The sequence below is a fragment of the Haliotis rufescens genome, unplaced genomic scaffold (assembly GCF_023055435.1).
Source record: "Haliotis rufescens isolate VD_foot unplaced genomic scaffold, xgHalRufe1.0.p SCAF_11, whole genome shotgun sequence".
Classification (NCBI taxonomy): domain Eukaryota; kingdom Metazoa; phylum Mollusca; class Gastropoda; order Lepetellida; family Haliotidae; genus Haliotis; species Haliotis rufescens.
This window is the reverse complement of record NW_025963791.1, coordinates 11,325,146-11,341,067: the sequence shown is the minus strand read 5'-3', so window position 1 is coordinate 11,341,067 and position 15,922 is coordinate 11,325,146. Positions and strand designations below refer to the sequence as shown.

At 42.9% G+C, this 15,922-nt stretch overlaps 2 protein-coding genes across 6 annotated transcripts in view; both read left to right on the top strand.

The window, feature by feature from the left end:
- Window positions 1-90: 90 nt before the first annotated feature.
- On the top strand, window positions 91-5,334 carry LOC124141173 (NHP2-like protein 1). 2 transcript variants are annotated; one of them, XM_046509105.2, is made up of 5 exons: window positions 91-225; window positions 3,485-3,602; window positions 3,911-4,014; window positions 4,375-4,408; window positions 5,016-5,334. In XM_046509105.2, exons 1-5 carry the CDS (start codon window positions 223-225, stop codon window positions 5,138-5,140), a joined length of 384 nt encoding a protein of 127 aa, XP_046365061.1. In that variant the 5' UTR covers window positions 91-222; the 3' UTR covers window positions 5,141-5,334. The 2 variants fall into 2 exon arrangements, with proteins under 2 accessions (XP_046365061.1, XP_046365060.1); XM_046509104.2 differs by having other exon boundaries at window positions 3,479-3,602.
- Window positions 5,335-13,288: 7,954 nt separating this feature from the next.
- Window positions 13,289-15,922, top strand: part of LOC124141175 (sodium/calcium exchanger 2-like) — a 44,033-nt gene continuing 41,399 nt past the window's right edge. For 3 of the 4 annotated variants that reach the window (XM_048392225.1, XM_048392223.1, XM_046509106.2), the window contains exon 1: window positions 15,727-15,845. The gene's annotated coding sequence lies outside the window, so the exon portion shown is untranslated. Of the gene's footprint in view, window positions 13,468-15,726; window positions 15,846-15,922 lie in introns of those variants that run through there. The other variant, XM_048392224.1, reaches the window with a different exon arrangement.

Sequence of the window (15,922 nt, the reverse complement as noted above, 5' to 3'; positions counted from 1 at the left end):
TTGTAACTAGCAAATCTTTTGTATGAATTTATTCAGAATATATATTCAAAAATATATATCTGCGTAACTGCTATTTATTAGTTCCTGTTTTCAAACGCATGCGCAATATATTTGTATTTTGAGAAAGCACGTGGTGATCAGCAATCCTCCGTGAAGCGAATATCGCAGAGAGGAGTTGATTTTTGTTTTATTTGATTGAAACGTTAATCGTCTGTGTTTAAAATGGTAAGTATTGTTCAAAGAGATAATCATTTGTACATGACGACGTTGTATTGTACATGATTTAGAAGTATGTTTTCTAAAGAACCTCTGTTTTCGCGTAGGCAAAAAAGATGAAGACTATAAACACACCTGTGCACAGATGCTATTTTATCTTATAGACGCTATGCTATTAGTTATCATTATTATGTATTTAAAAATACATACATAAAATAACTAATAATATTATCTTCTGGGGCGCCTATTTTAGCGTTCTTGAACTGTTCAGCCTCTGATAATTTATCATCCGAACTAAAATTTGATAAAATACTTTTACCCGAAGGATGAAAAATTGGAAATTTATGAAATAACTTTGGTAACGTTTATGGTCAATAATTTACCTGGGACGGTCGGGTAGCCTAGTGGTTAAAGCGTTCGTTCGTCACGCCGAAGACCCGGGTTCGATTCCCGACATTGGTACAATGTGTGAAGCACATTTCTGGTGTCCCCCGCCGTGATATTGTTGGAATATTGCTAAAAGTGGCGTAAAACCAAACTCACTCACTCACTCACTCAATAATTTACCTATGACCCAACGAAATCTTAAAAATAAACTTTTAAGTAACTACTAAAATGTAAAATTCATTTGAGAAATTGTCTTGAGTACACAGGCATTGTTCTGTGTAACAAGTAATCATTAACTGCTATTGATATGTATAATAATAGTCATTGTCGGCATGGGTACTACAGATATGTACCAGCGCTGAAGTAAAAAAAGAACAGTACCCTACAAATCTACGATGTGTCTATTCCGAATACCTGTTCCTTTACTCTGAAAATGGAAGATTTTCTTCAGTTTCTGAATCGAAACTGTCATTCTGTTGTTTGAAATGTATTCGGTAACAATGCAGTTTACCGGGCGCAGCCCGAGCTCTACCATCCGCTCAATTACTGCGCTATAGTGCCACCGCTGTCTCGTTATACCGTTACCGTGCCTCACGCTCTGGTGACTCTCGCTTCACGATCCAAGACCCGTTTTCGGTCATAGGGAAACTTACACATCTTTACAATCAAACACCCGTTCTCGGTCTTAGGGAAACTTACACATCTTTAATTACGATCAAACACCCGTTCTAGGTCTTAGGGAAACTTACACAACTTTACGATCCAACACCCGTTTTTCGGTCTTAGGGAAACTTACACGTCTTTATGATCCAACACCCGTTTTCGGTCTTAGGGAAACTTACACGTCTTTTCGATCCAAAACCCCTTTTCGGTCATTAGGGTCAGCTGGCTTTGGGCAAGGGTTAGCCATAAATTCTTACCTTTCAAGCGTTAATCCAGTTAATCCCATTGGTCGGTCATGTTGACATAAACAATTGTGGGTGTGGTTTCAAGAAAAGATGAATGGGAGAGCGGGCAGTGACGTCACACGCATGCGCAATTCATTGTTTACTGAATTAAGCATGCATGTCAATGGGGATTCTAATGACCTGTTAAACGAGCACTAATTACATGTGATAGTGCCTGTGGTCCAGTGGTAGAGCGTAGGCTAATTAACGCATTAATTAGCAGAGCCGGTGAGCCGGCGAAGCGCGTTCGAGCCCCCGCAGCGCTAATTGGATCTGAAAAAGTGCGCCCGGTAAAGTGCACTACTCCCATGTATTCTAGCATGCTATATAAAATACGAGCATTCACAGTGCAGGGTTCACTCCAGGAATTTCCTGACATGGACCCTTTATGTGAAAATTTCAAATATTCCAGAGATACATTGCCCATACAGCACAATGTTAAAATGCCCCATTGTATTTGACAATGTGGGCCCTTTTTCAAAATTTAGGGGCTAAAAGCACAAAGCCCCACCCTAGAAATATCCCTGACAGTGATATACATACAGTTCTCTTATATTCTGTGATGCACAGCATTATCCAGCATGGAGTTGTAATCATGTAAACCAGAACTACAACATTAACTGATTTCAGATTGACCAGACATTCCAGTGATTAATATCATGATCATTGATCCACGCAATTGGGATCGATGACATGTATCAACCAAGTCAGCAAGCCTGACCACCCGATCCCGTTAGTCGCCTTTTACGACAAGCATAGTCACCTTTTATGGCAAGCATGGGTTGCTGAAGACCTATCTTACCCCGGAATCTTCACAAATCAATTAAAATAGGTACCCAGCAAACGGCTTAATGAATAGCATGAATAGTGTGTTGAGACCCAGTGACATGGTTGATTGCATGTCAATCACTGGTATGTCTATGTCTGTGTTTAAAATACAAAAAAATAAATCTAGGTCACACAATTGCTCCATTGCTTTCGCACAGAACTAAGAATATAGATGAAAAAATACAAAAACCTAGACCAATGGTCATATTATATAAACCCTGTGTGTGATTGCCCAAAGTAGCTTCATCTTGCGTACATGTATGTCTTTTCTGATCTTTATTTACTGATCAACATGATCTAAGGCAGGCATCATGTATGCATGACTTCTGGTATAGTGACTAATGCACAAAAATACAATAGACCCGTGAAGATTCCGGGGTAGAATAGGTCTTCAGCAACCCATACTTGCCTTAAAAGGCGACTCTGCTTGTTGTAAAAGGGGACTAACGGGATCGGATGGTCAGACTCGCTGACTTGGTTGATACATGTCATCGATCCCAATTGCGTGGATCGATGCTCATGATGTCAATCACTGGATTGTCTGGTCCAGATTTGATTATTTACAGACCGCCGTCATATAGCTGGAATATTGCTGAGTGCGGCGTTAATTAAGCAACAATCAATCAATCAATCAAAAATACAATGGCTTGCTTAGCATGCTTATTGTGTCTTTAGCATGTATTGGTGTTTTGAGCTTCAATACCCAATATACTGGCCTAAAAGGAAGTATATTGAATGCTCAAAGAAAACTATTTTGTTTGTTGTTTAACGCCGCACTCAGCAATATTCCAGCTATATGATGGCGGTCTGTAAATAATCCAGTCTTGACCAGTCAATCCAGTGATTGACGTAATGAGCATTGATCCACGTAATTGGGAGACGATGACATGCATCAACCAAGTCAGCAAGTCTGACCACCCGATCCCATTAGTCGCCTCTTACGACAAGCATATGGTTGCCTACCCTGGATCTTCACGGGTCCCAAAAAAATGATAAAGTTAGTAAACATGAAACGCTCAATGGCTTTATACATTAATTTGAGCCCCGATATAGCTGGTATATTGCTATGGTGTTAAACAACATAACAAACTATGAAAAAGTTTCAGGCAGAGGAAGTTAACCCCAAGGCTTACCCCCTGGCTGATGCCAAGCTGACCCAGGATATCCTGGACCTGGTCCAACAGGCAGCTAACTACAAGCAGCTGAAGAAGGGGGCCAATGAAGGTAAGCTTCCACTGTTAACTGTCATATTGAGTTGCGTAGGGAATTTTTGTGGTCATTTTCAGAAGCTGATATTCAGCCCAAGCTCTACCATGTCTACAGCAGTTGTAGTTAAATAATTCACAAGTTGAAAAGGCAATTCCGATTTATTTTTCATTTTTATGATTTTCTTGATATTTGTAGATTCAGAATGTATCATTTAACAAATTACAGCAAGAATTGATTTCAGTTTGATTGAGTATACTATACCCTGCAATACATTCATGTTCGACAGTTGAAATCGACATTGTCACATTTTGCTTTGTTTCCAGCTACTAAGACATTGAATCGTGGTATATCCGAGTTCATTGTGATGGCTGCTGATGCTGAGCCTCTGGAGATTCTTCTCCATTTGCCTCTGCTGTGTGAAGACAAGGTGGGTTGCCATCGACGTGAGGATGCTCTCCAGAGTTAGGACATCTTTGCTGGGTGTGATTGACCCTACTTACACATTCCACCTTATTTTTGCCCCGTTTCAAGTGTAATTGCGAACTGACTTGACTTTATATATGCACAGCTGCCCTTGCCTCTCTTTATCTTACAGAGGTTCATTGTCTGTAATCATTGTTCTAAACTTCAGATGTTGCAAAATAGTGCATACATTGGTTTCCAGGTAATTTTTCTCACTGATTTTTATAATAATGTATTACAATATAAGTGTTCTTGTAGTCCTATTAAGTAATATTTGACACTGTATACATGCATGGGTGCTTATGATGTTACCTTGCTGTTTCAGAATGTGCCATACGTGTTCTGCCGATCTAAGCAGGGTAGGTTGTCAGAGCTGAACATCTATGTTCACACTGTTTTATGCATCCTCAATTATTCAGTGTATCATGTCTCAATTCTATTACCTTCCCCTGTAACCCAAGCACCTCAATGCAGGCAACATAACCAGTCCTACCTCTTAGGACTGACTCGGCACTCTCCCTCTGATGGGGCATCGGTGGCCAGGTCGTCTAAGGCGCCGCGATTCGCTGTGCAGAGTTGCGTCCCTTGGGCACGCCAGAAACCTATGATTGTGGGTTCGAATCCCGGTGTGCCCCGATTATGTTTCTAGGTTTGTCAGCGCCATATCCATGCTCATGGGTTTCACCGAAGTTGTAAACGTCTGAGACCTGCATCACTTTGGGCTGCCTCCCACATCATGCTGACATGCCGCGATATAACTGGAATACTGTTAAAAGCGGCCTAAAACCTCACTCACTCAGAGCAAAATCTTGATGTAATTAAACAAATAAAAGACTTATGAATGATGCACTTACATTGCTTTATGCTGTTTGATTATAAAATAGATTTTGTGTTTTGTTTGTTGAGGGGTATTGTGGAACTGTTACAGGCCTGACCTAAACTCTAACCTGCATTTGTATGTTTCAGCCTTGGGTCGTGCGTGTGGTGTTTCTCGCCCAGTCATTGCGTGCTCAGTGGTGGCGAAGGAGAGCTCATTGATCAGCACCCAGATTGATCAGGCCAAGCTCAACATTGAGAAGCTTCTCATCTGAGCCAAAAATTGACTTCCCTTGGCTCAGGTTTTATTTATACCAGTATCGGTATATGGTCTCTGCAGTATGGTATACTGAACTGATAAAGAAGCCTTTATTTGGGTGTTTTATACAAGCAATGTATATTGATACCAGTTTGATTTTATCATTTTCTTGTAGATAATGTCATCATCATAATAAAAAGTGAAACAGTCGGCAACATTCTTTGTTGTTTTTTAAAGTGAGTTGCTGTGAGATTTGTTTGTTGGTTGTCAATGCCACACTCCGCAATATTCCAGCTATTTGATGGCGTTCTGTCAATAAAAGTCTGGACCAGCCAATCCAGTGTTTGACATTACATGGTGATTTGTGCAATTGGGATCAGATGACATGAACCAATCAAGTCAGCAAGCCTGACCACCTGGTCTTGTTAGTCACCTTAGACTGCCTCTGTGGTCTAGTGGTAGAGCGTCCGCCCAGAGAGTGGAAGGTCCAGGGTTCGATCCACGGCCGTGCTGTACCAAAAGAAGTTAAAGATAAAACTTGTTGTTTCCCTGTCTGGCGCTCGGCATTAAGGGGCTAAAACAAGAACTGGTCTGCTCGGAGTCAGTATACTGTGTCTGAGTGGGGTATTCATGTTAAACTGTGGCATGGTATCTCAGCGAGCTAGCACTATAAATCGGCATCAGTATGGACTAGTACAAGCAGCCACAGACACTGCATGTTGCTAAGCTCCTTAGTGCCTTGGTACCCATCCTTTAGAAAAGGAATAGAGCAAAGTGTCAGTATTTAGTAGTGTCAGTTGAGGGACATGGGCAGAAACGGTCTGCAGCACAGTAAGTTTATATGTACCCGGGGTACTACTCAAAACAAGGCGACTATGCTTCTTGTAAAAGGCGACTAAGGGGATCGGTTGGTCAGGCTCGCTGACTTGGTTGATGTCATCGGTCCCAATTCTGTTGATCGATGCTCATGATAATAATCACTGGAGTGTCTGGTCCAGACTCGATTATTTACAGACCGCTGTCATATAGCTTGAATACTGCTGAGTGCAGCGTTAAACAACAAACAACTCAAAACAAATTATGGGTGGATCCATATTTCACCAAGCATGAACAAATGTGTGCATGGAGCAATCGATTGCATTTTTCTACTGCCGTCCATTTTTGGGTTCCTGGTTGGGTATTTCTAAATCGTGTTCATCAATCCTTGTACCATTCATTCACATTACACAATTACATGACGTGTACCTACGCCCTGTGGATTTCAGGGTTAGAAATGGTTTCCAGCATCTCTGTGAGATGGGGTTTAACGCAGTTACCAGTTTATCACAGAATGTCAGCTTAATGTGGTAGGAAAGAGATGAAGGTATTGGACGTTTACCACTTTGGTGATAGCCATGAGCACGGGTATGGTACTGTCAAATCTAAAAAAAAACATGGCGAACCCGGATTCGAACCCACAAATCATGGGGTTTTGGCGTGCCCAAGGAACGCAATTCGCGTCACACTTTGACGACTGGGTCAGCCGTACCCCCATCCAGCATCAGATCCTGCTTGTGGGAGGTCACTCAATTCATGGTGATGAGGCTTGGTGACTTGTTTTCATACCCAAGGTGGAGGGTGTTGCTCATGATATCAATCACTGGTTTGGTCAAATCTCAATAATCTACAGGCCAGTGTCTTCTTGCTTCCCTATTACTGAGAGACGTTAATGCCAGAAGGTATCACAAAATATTGATAGATGGGCACCTTTGGATGAGTAATATGGTCGACATGTGTCTACGACCCTACAAGTTCCCTCTGTGGAAGCATTCAATATGGTGCCTAAATGATATACCCCTAACATATAGTATGACACTAAAGAATAGTATAATGCCTTGGTAATTCAAACACGATTTTCCTGAAATTGTGTGAAATCAAACATATTTAATTGATCAATGATTCCCAGACTCCTTCCTCGTCACTTTTCGTTTTCAATAAGTAAAATAAAAAAATCTTTCTCCCCTCCCATTTTTGGGAAAATGTGCCTCATTATTTATTCTTGATATGTCTGGCTTTTCTCCTCAGCAACGTTTTGAAAGTTTGTTTTTTGAAATGTTCTGCAATTTCATAAGGTCTACTAGGATTGAAGGTATTATTCATAAACATATCTGAAACCCCGTGGAGATTCCTGTCAGAATAGCGTCCCAGCAAACGATGCTGGAGGTAACTATGGGTCGGGTGGTCAAGTTCAGTGACTTAATGGGTCGGGTGGTCAAGATCGATGACTTTAATAGATTGGGTGGTCAAGCTCGGTGACTTAATGGATCGGATGGTCAAGCTCGTGACTTAATAGATCGGATGGTCAAGCTCGGTGACTTTAATGGATCGGGTTGTCAAGCTCGGTGACTTAATTGATCGGGTGTTCAATCTCCGTGACTTAATAGATCGAGTGGTCAAGCTCGGTGACTTAATGGATCGGATGGTCAAGCTCGTGACTTAATGGGTCGGGTGTTCAATCTCCGTGACTTAATGGATCGAGTGGTCAAGCTCGGTGACATAATGGATCGGATGGTCAAGCTCGTGACTTAATGGATCGGGTGGTCAAGCTCGGTGACTTAATAGATCGAGTGGTCAAGCTCGGTGACTTAATGGATCGGGTGTTCAATCTCCGTTACTTAATAGATCGAGTGGTCAAGCTCGGTGACTTAATGGATCGGATGGTCAAGCTCGGTGACTTAATGGATCGGGTGTTCAATCTCCGTGACTTAATAGATCGAGTGGTCAAGCTCGGTGACTTAATGGATCGGATGGTCAAGCTCGTGACTTAATGGATCGGGTGGTCAAGCTCGTGACTTAATGGATCGGGTGGTCAAGCTCGGTGACTTAATGGATCGGGTGGTCAAGCTCGGTGACTTAATGGATCGGGTGTTCAAGCTCGGTGACTTAATGTATCGGGTGGTCAAGCTCGGTGACTTGATGGATCGGGTGGTCAAGCTCGGTGACTTGATGGATCGGGTGGTCAATCTCCGTGACTTACCAGATCGGGTGGTAAAGATCGATGACTTAATAGATCGGGTGGTCAAGCTCCGTGACTTGATGGATCGGGTGGTCAATCTCGGTGACTTAATGGATCGGGTGGTCAAGATCGATGACTTAATAGATCGGGTGGTCAAGCTCGGTGACCTAATGGATCGGATGGTCAAGCTCAGTGACTTAATGGATCGGGTGGTCAAGCTCGGTGACTTAATGGATCGGGTGGTCAAGCTCGGTGACTTAATGGATCGGATGGTTAAGCTCGGTGACTTAATGGATCGGATGGTCAAGCTCGGTGATTTAAAGGATCGGGTGGTCAAGCTCGGTGACCTAATGGATCGGGTGTTCAATCTCCGTGACTTAATAGATCGGGTGGTCAAGCTCGGTGTCCTGGTTGTTTGTGTGTCATCGTACCTGACGGCGTGCATTGTTGCTCATAATATCAGTAACTGGATTGTCTAGTGATGATTTTATACAGGTCGCTGTTTACTCAGCTGAACATTGCGGAGTGCTGATGTAAACAGCAAAGAAACAGACATGATCTGAAACACCTTTGTCGGACGTGTCTGCTGTTCGTGTCCGAGATTTGATGTATCTAATTTTCCTAGGGAAGCATTCTAGCACTTTCTGGCACATGGTTTGCTGACATTGGGGGTCCAGGTCACAATTTTAAACTAATTTGCGGTTGTTTTATTAGCTTTCACTTAAATATTGCAGGTCCATCTAAATGGTAAGCTCTAAGAAGTTGCTTGAGTCGTGAACGGTGAGTCATAAGCATTTGCTGTCTGTGACCACCTCAACTGCCAGCTTACCTCACGCTAAAACATATCGGACATTTTTCATCGCAGATTGGATTTTTGGTGGTTTTCTTTTTCTTTTATGTAAATACACATCGATTTAGAAAATTCGAATTAGGGACTGGTAATTTATTATAGAAGAGAGGTAGCGGGAGATTAAATTCTAACAGTGAAAGATGTGTGCGGGGGTGCCAAGTGATTGTTTTTTTGGTTTTCGTTTAACGCCGTGCTCAGCAATATTCCAGTTTTATGACGGCGGTCTGTAAAATAATCAAGTCTGGTCATTCTGACATAACCCCTAATGGGATGTCATCAGATCTTTGTTTAGCGATAGCGAAAACTAAGATCAGATTTTAATGAGATTGATGAAAATGAAGGATGCCAGATGGCGATCCCCACGAAACCTGTCTCTGTCCTCAATCAGAAGTCCTTATTCGAAGTTAAGTTGCAATGAAAAAAAAGTATACGTTTTTATAGGTAAGTTATTAAGGAAGCGATTGGCATATATTGTTCAACATATCTTGTGATTTGTAGCCAATGGGAGATGAAGATGTGCGCTATAAATGGAACCGACTTTCCAATGTCAGAATAGTGACATGTTGAGGCTAGGTGAAATGGAGATTATTGCACTTATACACCTGTTTAAAAGTATCGCAACAACAAATTTGAAGTGTAATTGAGAGTTCATTTCAGTGTAGAGATCGTCAAATGGTGCACTGTGTGTAGACACACCATCTGCCTGTAGAATGGTAGCCACCTCAACTGCCCAAACCTTATGGGTGCGTTTATGCGATCACACCAGAGGGGTCTCCATAGAGAAATACACGTTTACGTTCACGCGTCTTTACTGCTATTAATTTTGAAGGTCTGCCAATGTAAAAGTCTGTAACTGAAATGCCTGAGCGTACAGTTCCAGAAAATCAAACATGGCAATTCATTGGTATGCACCAAACTGGCAGGTCATGTCGGGCCATTGCCACCGTGTTGAACATTAATCATGCTGCAATCCGTCGACTCATCAGAAAACACACATTGACTGGACATGTGATGGACTTGCCGAGATCAGGACGTCTACGGAAGGGGGGACCAGAGAGGACAGGGTCTTTGCACGCCAGGCATGACGGCTGCCAACTGCAACTTGCACTGTTCTCCGTCATCACTGTCATTCCCAGAGTCTCCCTTAGCATCATCATGCGTTGACTGAATGCAGAAGGGTCAAGGGCCAGAAGACCAATATGACGTCCACTACTCTCACCCCAACACATGCCAGACCATTGAGCACACTGGTACTTTCTGAATGCAGAAGGATCAAGGGCCAGAAGACCAATATGACGTCCACTACTCTCACCCCCAACACATGCCAGACCATTGAGCACACTGATACTTTCTGAATGCAGAAGGATCAAGGGCCAGAAGACCAATATGACGTCCACTACTCTCACCCCAACACATGCCAGACTATTGAGCACACTGGTACTTTCTGAATGCAGAAGGATCAAGGGCCAGAAGACCAATATGACGTCCACTACTCTCACCCCCAACACATGCCAGACCATTGAGCACACTGATACTTTCTGAATGCAGAAGGATCAAGGGCCAGAAGACCAATATGACGTCCACTACTCTCACCCCAACACATGCCAGACTATTGAGCACACTGATACTTTCTGAATGCAGAAGGATCAAGGGCCAGAAGACCAATATGACGTCCACTACTCTCACCCCCAACACATGCCAGACTATTGAGCACACTGATACTTTCTGAATGCAGAAGGATCAAGGGCCAGAAGACCAATATGACGTCCACTACTCTCACCCCAACACATGCCAGACTATTGAGCACACTGATACTTTCTGAATGCAGAAGGATCAAGGGCCAGAAGACCAATATGACGTCCACTACTCTCACCCCAACACATGCCAGACTATTGAGCACACTGATACTTTCTGAATGCAGAAGGATCAAGGGCCAGAAGACCAATATGACGTCCACTACTCTCACCCCCAACACATGCCAGACTATTGAGCACACTGATACTTTCTGAATGCAGAAGGATCAAGGGCCAGAAGACCAATATGACGTCCACTACTCTCACCCCCAACACAAGCCAGACCATTGAACACACTGGAACTTGACGTCACGAAGGATTCATTGGTCTGACAAGAGTCAGTTTTATATTGCACCACATTGATGGTAGGACTCGTGTCTGGAAGTGGAACGTCTTACCATCAGCGCAACATCCAGGAAACCTTGGCATGTGGTGGCGACTCAGTGATGGTATGGGGATTGGGGATGATGCTCCTTTGATTGTAAACTATATTTTGTCACAGTTCAGGGTACATTAAATGGACAAAGGTCAAAGATACCATACTGGACCATATTCTGTTGTCCTGTCTTCATGGAGGACAATGCCCGATCCCATAGAGCACATGCTGGGACTGATTATCTCCAGAACAACGTCATTGAGACTCTGAGTTTGAATTCTCGAAGCCCAGATCTGAATTCAATGGATGGGATCAGTTGGGACGTAGGGTTAGACCCATCTTCCCGAGGCAAGGGCGTTAAACCTACTGTAAAAGTCCAGTTTCCACCCTTGCCGAACTAGGCTGGATTTACATGGCTTGATCGAAGCGCCACCAGCGGCTATTATCAGTTATTTCCCTTCTATGTCCCTCTTATTGACCAATCAGATTCCACCTTTCATATCACTTGCATTTGCCTCAAATATAAGGGCAGGCCCAGTCAAGACGATCTGATCGATAATCAAGGTCTTTAGTGTAATAAAACGCGATGCGCATCAAATCAATTGAGCAGCTTGATTCAAAACTTGAAAAATATCGGAAAATATCTGTCGACGCCCAGTTGACGGTACACGTGCTCTACAAATCCTGCAAACGACCAAAATAAGCACGGCAGTCGCCATGGTGTTTATAAATCGAATGTCGATTTCGTTACGCGATATTGATTGGACTCGGCATAGACTTGTTAGTCCAACCAAAATATAACTCCAGAATTCCAGACTAGTTCTTTTATAGTCAAGACCGCCTCTGTGGTCTAGGGGTAGAGCGTCCGCCCGGAGAGCGGCAGGTCCGGGGTTCGAGCCCCGACCGCGTCACACCAAAAAACGTTAACAGATGGTACTTATTGTTACCCTGTGTGGCGCTCGGCATTAAGGGGCTAAAAAAAGGACTGGTCGGCTCGGAGTCAGTATACCGTATCTTAGTGAGGTATTCATGTTAAACTGCGGCATGGTATCTCAGTGTGCTATAGCACTATAAATCGGCATCAGTCCGGTCTAGTACAAGCAGCCACACACACACGCGCATGCACGTCGCTATATAAGTGCAATAATCTTGGACGCGACGTTAAACCCCATATCATCACACCTCATCTTTTATATAATGAGTCAGTTAACTCCCTCGGCTCGGAAAACTGTGTTAGAGCCACGTACCCTCCTCTAGGAATTGACCACGGCATTGCATGAGAAACAATCTCATTAAAATCAGATCTTAGATCTCGCTATCGCTAAACAAAGATCTGAGGACATCCCATTAAGGGTCACGTCAGAACGACCTTTCATCCGACCAATCAACGCGTCGCTTACCAGATCATGAAAGTGACAGTCGGAATGTGTTTTCCAATCATGCAATCTCGAAAACGTTAACACGGGGTATTCCGAACGACAGTTACGGCCCGTACGACTGATTCCGTCGAGTGTCTCTCGCTTCCGTGGGATAAAGATTTGAACGGAGGAGACGTTGCACAGTACATGGGAAGCACTGCCATACAATCTCAACCATATATTAGACATTCCGGAATGTTCGTTTGTTAAGTTTTCAAAATTTTAATCGAGAACTGTGTCAACATATTTTTCAAGCGTAGCCTGAAATGGAAGTCGCCAGGTTGAAACGAGTGCCGTAAAGATCGGGAAAGCTGCTTTCTCATTGGCTGATATCGACTTCTTGTTATTCGTTTCAGTGGTCGGTCAAAGTTCGCGAAAGGTCGTTCTTACGTGACCCGCAATGGGATGTCCTCAGATCTTTGTTTAGCGGCAGCGAGAACTTAGATCTGATTTTAATGAGATTGCATGAGAAATGGCAGCATATCCCTCAGACAAGGATCAGGCGTCTGACATGAGCACGAAGAGACGTCTTGCTGATGTGATCCGTGCACGGGGTGGCTACACCAGAAATTGACGTGTACGCTGTGACATTGGTGCAACGTTACTAAAGAGGCATTCACACGGTACAACTAGTTGTATACAATTTGTTGCATGCAACACATTGCATCGTGTGAACGGGCAAGTCGGTCAAACTTTTGACGTATGCAATTAGTTGGACGCGAGTTGTACGAAATAGGACATGGTCTATTTTCATGCGACAAGTTGTATGAACGCAGCCAATCAAAACGCGTATGAAAATCACGTGACATTTACACGTCAATTTGTAAACAAAAATGGCGACGCCGATTCACGTCGGTAACTCCTGTTTTCGGTATCCTAAGTGTCACCACTCAATAAAGGACCTATGAAAAGTAAGTACGTAGAATACCACTGTACCAAATTATATATTTTGACATTTGCATCGGTCTAGTTCTCCTGGTTAAACTGTTCATGGTGTTATTTGAAACGACAGGCTATGTGACTGTACGCTGTAGTATAGACCAAGATGAGATTAGGTCCATAATACGTTTCTAAAACTTAAAATACATCATACACACAAATACACGTCACAGTTTTAGATGCTGTGGGAAAGTATATATAATATGATGCCATTAACAACTATTTTAGCCGAAGCATATGTATCACTAACGACATCTGAAAATAGTGTACAACGAAAACAATGCCATTTTCGCATTTTACCAATTCACTGTTCTAAATGTGATTATGTATTCAAATAACGTATAGCTACGCGAGAAGTTCAATTACAAAACCATTGGGTGTCTGCTCTTTGTAAAAACACCAATCATTCCGAAAAGACTCCCATACCCCTATATTCGTTTTCGAAACATAAAAACTCTTGACCGAACCTCCATGTTGGATAGCGTTACAAAATCACTGTTCTTTTCGCGTCAGACGAGATGCCTGTCACATCACATGTATTTTACACTCAGCTACGATACATACATCCCTGAATTCATCATACCATTAACAATCAATTGACATTTTGTCTAAGTCACTAATACAAACGGTCGAAATGAAATCAACCGCAATATCCAAGTGTGAAACTAAACCCTGTACCATGTGAATGCCCCTTAGACACGTACGTGTTGATTTGTCCAATTCATTTCTGACAGTTACCATACTTATACTGCCTCTCTTTATCCCCAATTACAGCCCTTGCAGTCACTGGCGAATAAAGTTGCTTTGTTTCTTTGCACATGCTCATTTTATATATTATTCATAAACTTAACATCGTATTTGACATTCAGTAACATTGTTTTTGCTTTAGTTTCGCTTTCCAGCTTCTGGGGCGGTCGGGTATCCTAGTGGTTAGTTAAAGCCGTACACCCGGGTTCGATTCCCGACATGGGTACAATGTGTGAAGCCCTTTTCTTGTGTCCCCCGCCGTGATATTGCTAGAATATTTCTAAAAGCGGCGGAAAACCAAACTCACTCACTTTCCAGCTCCTCTTTGCCCATCTCTTTTTTTAATTATCAATTTTGGTGGTGCAAAACGTTTGACGAGGTGTATATATACAAAATGCATGTACGTGTGTGCGTTTGTGTGTTTGCGGACTAATGCCGTTTTTTATAGGGCTAGCCCACTGAGATACCATGCCGCAGTTTAACATGAATACCTAACTCAGACACAGTATTCTGACTCCGAGCTGACCAGTCCTTGTTTTATCCACTTAATGCCGAGCGCCAGACAGGGAAACAAAAAGTAACGTCTATTGGTATGACGCGGCATCAAACAACCGAGCTTCCGCTCTCCGGGCAGACGCTTTATCCTCTACACCACGGAGGCAGCCAATGACACACAGATAAAATGATAAAACATATACAGGAAATGACCCTTGTTAGTTATAAGCGTGTTCGTTATGCTTGTCGTAAAAGGCGACTAACGGGATCGGGTGGTCAGGCTCGCTGACTTGGTTGAAGCCCGGTCATCGATCCCAATTGGTTGATCGATGCTCATGATGTCAATCATTGGATTGTCTGGTCCAGACTCGATTATTTACAGACCGCCGTCATATAGCTGGAATATTGCTGAGTGTGGCGTTAAACAAAAAACAAACCAAACCAAATCGTTATAAACGTTGTTTACTGTATTGGACTGATGATAATATACAATGAACTGAATATGTCGAACGGTAACGTAGATGGCGTTGTGATGAAATAGCGCTTTACAAATGTACATATTACTATTATCACCATAATAATCCTCCTCCTAATCATCATCATTCGTGACACGTGACCTGTTGTCATTTGATAATAATTATTAACATGATCGAATCCTGATTCATTCAAACTCGATAAACGATGATAATTGCATATCATATTTCACATATTGATTTATAGTTTCCTCCAAAGGCAAGAAACAATATGTGAAAACATGTTTCTTTCCAATATTCTCCAGAACAATCCCCATATTCCTCAACATTGTACCTCGGAACTATACAATAAATATTTGATCTGATTCGAAGTACGCATGTGGACCGACCTCATCATACTCGCAGTGTGGAAAACGTGTTGGGAAAGCCCCGGTTGTCGCCCTTGCGGATTACCTGAACGAATGTCTCGTCAATTGGAGAGTGTTTGCTAGCAACGCGCAAAACACGGGGCGGGGGAGAGACGGGCAAAAACAACCGGGGGAGGGTCGCGTAACGTCGGCACTGCACCGTGCTAGCGACAAAGATAAACACGCTGGAAACCAGTCCTTAACGCTGGCGAGTGGGGAGTGAAACAGGTGAGTGAAACGGGTAGACTATGGGATCAATAATAGTAATGAAAACAATGGACGGAAGAAAGCGTTACCATGGCAGT

Bases quoted from the DNA above. Each gene is read 5' to 3' on its own strand.
- LOC124141173 (XM_046509104.2), top strand. The intron at 3,603-3,910 runs GTAAGCTTCCAC...CTTTGTTTCCAG, and splicing joins GAAGAAGGGGGCCAATGAAG to CTACTAAGACATTGAATCGT. The intron at 4,015-4,374 runs GTGGGTTGCCAT...TTGCTGTTTCAG, and splicing joins CTCTGCTGTGTGAAGACAAG to AATGTGCCATACGTGTTCTG.